The sequence below is a fragment of the Drosophila arizonae genome, chromosome X (genome assembly GCF_054131065.1).
Source record: "Drosophila arizonae isolate 15081-1271.41 chromosome X, UAZ_ARI_1.0, whole genome shotgun sequence".
Taxonomy (NCBI): domain Eukaryota; kingdom Metazoa; phylum Arthropoda; class Insecta; order Diptera; family Drosophilidae; genus Drosophila; species Drosophila arizonae.
In genome coordinates this window covers 32,199,147-32,207,170 of record NC_142927.1, presented here as the reverse complement: position 1 = coordinate 32,207,170, position 8,024 = coordinate 32,199,147, and the positions used below count along the sequence as shown (strand labels likewise).

General features: G+C 39.1%; 1 protein-coding gene across 7 annotated transcripts in view; it reads right to left on the bottom strand.

Annotated features, from left to right (window-relative positions):
- LOC108620592 (uncharacterized) overlaps positions 1-8,024 on the bottom strand; it is a 61,764-nt gene that overhangs the window by 31,761 nt on the left and 21,979 nt on the right. For all 7 annotated transcript variants that reach the window (XM_089474061.1, XM_089474062.1, XM_089474059.1 and 4 more), the window contains exons 2-3: positions 5,107-6,112; positions 4,900-5,021 (exon numbers count right to left, since the gene is read on the bottom strand). In XM_089474061.1, the coding sequence (XP_089330187.1) occupies positions 4,900-5,021; positions 5,107-6,084 (1,100 nt within the window). In that variant the 5' untranslated portion in view covers positions 6,085-6,112. The remainder of the gene's footprint in view (positions 1-4,899; positions 5,022-5,106; positions 6,113-8,024) is intronic.

Below are 8,024 nucleotides of genomic sequence, written 5' to 3'. Positions count from 1 at the left end.
TTGTACGTACACGTTTGTGAGCGTTTTGATGCTTTTAATTTGACCAAACTGCAGCTTTTTGTATTACTGTTGATGTTATGTCTAAACAACAGGCGCGTTAAATTGGGAAAGCAGAGGCATTAGTGTTGCGCTGCTCCCTCCTGCTCCATTTCTGCTTACGCTTTTCACGTATTATTTTCCTTTTCTTCTTCCTCTATAAGAAAAAACACTTGCTAGTGATGTGAAATAACATCGCTTCATTATTGCATCTTACCGATTGCATAACGATTAGTCCTAACAATAGATATCGATAAGCATCGAAAATATAGTTTAAGGGGGGTATCAACAGACGAATTTGCTACACTAACTATAGAGCCAGTGTTGCCGTTTTGGCTTATTTTCGTCCAGATCTGGCTTATTCTCAAGTGCGATTGCGGAAAAATTTGTGGAATTATGGACAGCGGAAAATCTGGCTTATTTAAGAATCGAATTAGCTAACATTTATTTTGTCACTAAGCTGAGAACACATAGACTAGACATGTAGAACAAACTTTTTCAACACCGAAAAAATGCGCTGAAGAGATCTGACAACTTCGTATTTGGTCGGCTCGGTCTTCTGAGGCTCAAGCAGTGAAAATAAGGCACGACAAAATCAGTGCGCTGCGACCGCTGCCACGAAATGCACACGTTCCCAAATGAAGTACGGTTATGTGCTCTTTTTCCCTTACTCACTCTCTCCCTCTCTTTAGGCTCTCTCTCTCTATGGTCTCTTAACCTAGTGGCGACGACCTTAATGAGGTTGGTGGAAATAATGCAAACAATCCAAGACGTAAAGTAATGCATTACCTATGAGACTTTTATACCCTGAACCCATTTTCAATGGGAAATCAGGGTATAATGGTTTTGTGAAAAAGTATGTAACGGGCAGAAGAAGGCGTGGCAGACCCCATAAAGTTTATATATTCTTGATCAGCACGACGAGCTGAGGGGATATAGCCCTGTCCGACCGTGAGTGCGTCGATCTCAGAAGTTATAAGAGCTAGAGAGCTGAAATTTGGCATGCATACTCGTGTGTACCATACGCAGCACGAGTTTGCTTTATTTTTTCGATAAATCATCTGATAACTTTTTTATCGAGAGTAATCGAAAAATTGATTTTGTTTTTTTTCAGCCTAATTTGAGCACTGTTAGACCTGGAGTCTTTGCGTTGTATCACTGACCAGAGAACACATAGACTAGACATGTAGAACAAACTTTTCTACAGCAGAAAATGTTAAGTTGGTCGACCACTTTACTTCGTATTTGCTCGGCTCGGTCGCTGGAGGTTCGAGCAGTGAAAATATTGGACGACAAAAACAGTGCGCTGTGAGCGCTCAGACGGAATGGTCGTGATTATGTATGAAGCACACTTATGTGCCATTTGTCCTACTCTCTCTCTCTCTCAGTTCCTCTCTCTCGCTCTCTATGGTCGCTGAAATCATCACTCTCAGCGGCGCACAAAAATTGAAATTTTTGTTCGCGACGATCCCAGCTTTTTCCTTTTCAGCGAAGGGTATACCTAAATCATAAAAGCGTTTGTCAGGCTCATGCAAACAAAATGTAGCGTTTCGATGGATATTCGTGGGAAGGGTATGAAAGCGTTGATACGCATAAAGAATATGAATTCGCGACGGGCAAGCATACACACACTTGCAGTCTCTGGAAACATGTGTGAGCATTTGTGGCCTGTGTGCGTAACTCTTGCTGCCTGAGCAAATTGTAGTGCCCAAAATTTACCGTTGATTGGCCTTTGAGGGAGCACATACATTTGCATACATATGTGTATGTATGTATGAGATGGGATAATAATTGTCTGGCGATTCAGTAGTTTGTCAATTTTGTATTGTTTGAATTGTAGAGTGACTGTCAAATGAGCCTTTATGACTTAATCAGTAATTTTGGCAGTAAAGATCATTGTGCCACTGGTTGGTTGGTGTTACGGATATCCTATAATTTATCTAATCATATATATATACATATATATAATTATAATTAAATATTTTATTCAAATTTCAACCGAAAAATTTTTATCGGGGTACACTTATATGTTTATTAAATGCTTTACAATATATTGGCTAGTGGACTATAAAAACTTGAAATGAAATACGCATGTCGTAATTACTGATTAAGTCATAAAGGCTCATTTGACAGTCACTCTACAATTCAAACAATACAAAATTGACAAACTACTGAATCGCCAGACAATTATTATCCCATCTCATACATACATACACATATGTATGCAAATGTATGTGCTCCCTCAAAGGCCAATCAACGGTAAATTTTGGGCACTACAATTTGCTCAGGCAGCAAGAGTTACGCACACAGGCCACAAATGCTCACACATGTTTCAAGAGACTGCAAGTGTGTGTATGCTTGCCCGTCGCGAATTCATATTCTTTATGCGTATCAACGCTTTCATACCCTTCCCACGAATATCCATCGAAACGCTACATTTTGTTTGCATGAGCCTGACAAACGCTTTTATGATTTAGGTATACCCTTCGCTGAAAAGGAAAAAGCTGGGATCGTCGCGAACAAAAATTTCAATTTTTGTGCGCCGCTGAGAGTGATGATTTCAGCGACCATAGAGAGCGAGAGAGAGGAACTGAGAGAGAGAGAGAGTAGGACAAATGGCACATAAGTGTGGTTCATACATAATCACGACCATTCCGTCTGAGCGCTCACAGCGCACTGTTTTTGTCGTCCAATATTTTCACTGCTCGAACCTCCAGCGACCGAGCCGAGCAAATACGAAGTAAAGTGGTCGACCAACTTAACATTTTCTGCTGTAGAAAAATTTGTTCTACATGTCTAGTCTATGTGTTCTCTGGTCAGTGGTTGTATATAAAGTTAATCGATACAAAGATTTTGTATGATTTTTTTTCAAGTACTAGAGACTTGTGCTCTGGAACGTACACACATTTTTATCATATGATTACGCTCTAAAAGTTTTATTAAGATCGTATGTCTACAAAAGAAATTATTCAACAAATAAATTCTCATAATATTGCTCACACTGTAGCGCAGCCCAAGCGTAGTCGCTGCTAGCTGCTGCGCAGTCAGCAGAGCGCGTTATATACGTGCGTGTGGATGCATGTGTATGTATGTGTGCATAAAAGAAGTACAGAATGATTAGAGTATCAGCTTAGAGGGTTCAGGGTATTATAATTTTTTTAATTGTTTCAAAATATTTTTATATTTTCATAAATGAGTTTTCTATTTAATTTATATTTTTAAATACATCGAAATTGAAATTTTAGCCATACTAAATGGGCATTTTTATTAGTTGGGTTCATGGTAGTATCTAGTCGAGCACTCTCGACTAGAGTTTTCTTACTTGTTTTTATTGTAGCGATCGATTTTTGTTGTCTACAAATATTTCACTGTCTTTTACTCACACAATAAAAAAGACTCAGACAGAAATTGTTTTTGTCGCGTATGGTTTAGCTCGCTCGCGCTCTAAGCGAGACAGTTATTTCAGTTTTCGTTTCGCTCAAGTCAAGCACTGATCGTTTGCTTGAGTTAAATGAATTGTCTTTTGCGTAAGTATGGGTAATCACAAGCGATTGTTGCGTTCTGTTATATATGTACAATGGAGGACAAAAGTATTTTGACAATATATTGCAAAAACAAACCGCTTATTTCAGCGTGCTGACACGGAAATACCGGCATTATTCTTCGTGACTGATTGATATTTTAAAGATTTCACTTAATCACGTGTTTGCCTAAAATTTACCGATATCTATCATCAAATAATGGCTATTATTAAAGAAAACACCAAAAATAACTTTAAAAAATAAAAATACGTATTTTTTAATCCAAGCGAATCACCAAAAATGAATTTAAAAAGGAATGTCAAAATACTTTTGTCCACCCAAATTATGATAATCCGCCTTGCAAATAATTATAGAAAAATAATGATTTATGAGTTATTTTGGTCACTTAAAGCTTTTTATATTTGCTCTCTCTGAAAAATATAACCGTTACCTCTCTCAGCACGCAGGAATAAGCGGTTATAGTTTTTGCAAAATGTGGTTAAAGTACTTTTGTCCTCCATTGTATGTATGTATGTATGTATTTGCATAAACACGAAGATCATTTCTGTTGAGTTTTATAGTCAAATTGTCTTTTGCTGAGAGGCTTTGTGTAAACGAAAATAGTATTACTCTTACAATGAGTCAATGCGAAGCGCTTGACCAAAACCTATTCAAAACAATACAAAGAGAGTCGCTCATAGCGAGATTGTGTCTGCACAAGCTATGATATAAAATTAAGAAAAATTATAATTATTTATCACGCACCTTTAACGATACTATCGTCCACTATCGAGACATCGAACCATCGATAGTTCAGTCGCTCGATAGTGCCCGACCATCGATAGTGACTATAGTGCCATCGATAGTTTAGCACCTCTACCCTGAACCTGTTGAAAATGGGAAATCAGGGTATAATGGCTTTATTAACTGTATGTAACAGGCAGAAAGGGCGTTGCAGACCCCATTTATATATAAATTCTTGATCAGGGTGACGTGCTGAGTCGATTTAGCCCTGCCTGTCTATGTATCTTTCCGTCCGTCCATCCGTATATATGAACGCGTCGTTCTCAGAAATATAAGAGATACTTAAATTTTTGTTTAAAATGTTTGTATATTCAACGCGGATATCGAGTTTGCTTTCCATGCGTGTTTATGCGTGCGTGTCTAATGTACTGTGTGCGTTCATGTGTGTATGTGTTGTTCCCTGTATAAACCGACAGACCCAAATCATTTTTGAAATATCAGTTCCTTAAAGGCTTAGGGGATGTCGTAGTCAGGCAGCCTCGACTAGAGCTTTCTTACATATTTTAAATTTTATGTTTGAATTATAAAAAGTACTCACTTTGTGCAAATCTGCAGAGCGCAGCGATAAACCGAAACAATGCTGATCAGAAAGTGTAAAAATAGGACAAATATTAGTCCGCAAGCAGCTGAAACTTCCCTATGGGCATTCATCAGGTCAAACTGCAAATAATAGTAAAAGCAATAGCAACAAGATACATATGTAAATAAAAACAAAGTGGAAAGTTACATTAATTTATGTTTTTACCTGTTCACCCTTTTGTTCGGCCATGCGATTGAGGTCACGCGACAGGCCCACACCAGAAATGGCCAGCGCCAACGTACTGCTGGCAATGCATACCAAACTGAGCGCAAGAAATGCCGTCTGGGTTTTGCGTATGCTGACCACGCCCAACGAACCGGTGACGGCTGCAATCAAACCTGTCCAAATACCGGCCATTGACAAGGCCGCGTCGCGCACTATTAACAGGGAGCCGAGCGCCACCAATGAAATGGCCAAAACCAGTTGAAAAGTACCTAACATTATTTGCAATGGAAATGCGGAGCAGCATTCATTGCTGGCCCGATGCTTGTGCCGCGCCTTGGCTGATAATGTGGAGACATTGGCTCCAATATCACCGGTACCATTGCCACTGCCGCCCTTATATTTGATGAATTCTGGTGGACAGCGTTGCTTTTTGCTGATGCGAGAATCGATGGTATTGCTAATGCTCTTGACCGGTGTACGTGGGACCGATGCGTCTGACAGTTGGTGCTTAAACTCTTCGTGGCTTATGAGCTTTGACTTCTTTGTTTGATCATCCTTATCAGCATCCACATTTAGCGCATTGGCCAGCAATGTAGCAGCCGTTAGCATCAATGGAGGCGAAAGTTTCTCATCGTAGACAGGACTGGAATATATGTGGCTCTGAGCATCAACATGCTGACGTTCACCCTGTTCAACTTGCTCCTGCTTCTGCTGACCCTGCTGAAAATCCCTCCGTAGTATCGCTATTTGTGAGTTAGTCAAGCTACTGTCGTCATTGGTCGCATTGGTGTTTTGCTCAATGGTATTGGTCACTTGCAACAGATTATTTCGATTCAGACTGCGATCCACAATCGTATCCATGCTGCCCGTTGTTGAGTCGTGCGAGTCTATAGTACGTGCTGGTGATGCCGAGTGCCGACCATTAAATTGTTCACTGCTGCTGACCATCGCCTGTTGCGTGTTGTTTGCTTCGGCCATGCTATGTCATTGGCTCATTGGCCTTGTGCTGCAGATGAAAGTATGGGTTAATGCTCAAAATTTTTTTTGAATACTTTCCTAATTAGGTAAGTGCGTAACGACACTGACCAGAGAACACATAGACTAGACATGTAGTACACAGTTTTTCAACACCGAAAAATCTGTCTCCTAGGGCCTATCGATTTCGTATGTACTCGGCTCTTCACTTTTAGGTTCGGGCTACGAAAATATACGAAAGCACAATCATTCCGCTTCATGCGCTCGACCGAGATGTTCAAATGCTGAATAAAAGATGCCTCTATGCTCAATTTTTGTTCTTGCTCTCTCGCTCTCTCTGCTCTCTGCTCTCTCAAATATGCATGTGAGCACAAGCAGCAGCTTACGAAAATTGAAATTTGTTCACGTTAGACTGCCGTTTGAGCAATTTTAAATCCCAGCATTTGCAAGTGCTCACATGTATGCTCATATGTATTTATGTATGTATAGACATTTGATTGTGTGTACGCATGGGACATGAACGTTGGCGTGTGCCTAGTAGAGGTGCCAAACTACCGATGACACTATAATCACTATCGATGGTCGGGCACTATCGAGCCACTGAACTATCGATGGTTCGATGCCTCGATAGTGGACGTTAATATCGCCAAAGGCGCGTAAAAAATAGTGATAATTTTTCTTAATTAATTAATTAATAAAACAAAGAGAGCCGCTCATAGCGAGATTGTGTCTGAACAATCTTTTCGGTTATGTTGTGAATCAAAGCATATTCGAAAAACGATCAACTATCATTTGTAAGCTATGATATAAAGCTTAGTACATGTATGACCATTAGGGATGCAAAACAATCGATGGTACTATCGATGGTTTTCTAAAACGGCGATACCTTGATATTATTTTCGTCTATCGATAGTCTGACATTCAAAAAAGTGAACGTTAAGTTGGCGAACGCCAATTCCGAAGAATGCAAAATGAGCAATACGAGCTAGTGTGCCAAAATGAGTAATATTAAAACAAGTAAGAAAACTCTAGTCGAGAGTGCTCGACTAAATACTACCCTGAACCCAACAAATAAAAATGCCCATTTAGTATGGCTGAAATTTCAATTTCGATGTATTTAAAAATATAAATAAAATACCAAACTCATTTAACAAAATATAAAAATATTTTGAAACAATTAAAAAAAATTAACATCAGCTGCACCGATCGGGATTCGAACCGCGACTTCTCGATCGAGCGTCACGCACCTAACACACTACGCCACCTCTCGTCTGCAAGTGACGCTGGCAAAACTCAAATAGATTCACTGTTGCAGCGCTATCTACCAAAACTAAACGAAACTAACTGCTGATGTGATTCTAAGAATCTGCTAGAATAACCAAACAATTAAAAACGCACATAAGGTATAGTTAAAATTTCAATTTCGGTGTATTTAAAAATAGAAATTAAATAGAAAACTCATTTATGAAAATATAAAAATATTTTGAAACAATTAAAAAAATTAACATTAGTTGCATCGATCGGGACTCGAACCGCGACTTCTCGATCGAGCGTCATGCAGCTAACACACTAGGCCACCCCACTCCTGCTAGTGGCGCTGGCAAAACTCAAATAGATTCACTGCTGCTGCGCCATCTACCAAAACTAAACGAAACTAACAGCTGATGTGATTCAACGAATGTTTCTGTTGTAGCTGCTGCACGTGCGTTTGTTAATTGGCCAAATATTTGATTATTTTTTATTAATTTTTGACTGAACTGAATTCAATGAAACTTTCAGCATATGATCTACATATTATATTGAATATTTGAGAAATTAAAAAAAAAGAAAAATCATTCACAATTAGCTATAGTGGCATCTTATTTGAACTTGAATGTTTTTACTCCATAAAAACATAACGGGATGATTTAACGAATTTTAAAAGCAAGCTCGACGTCCGCGCT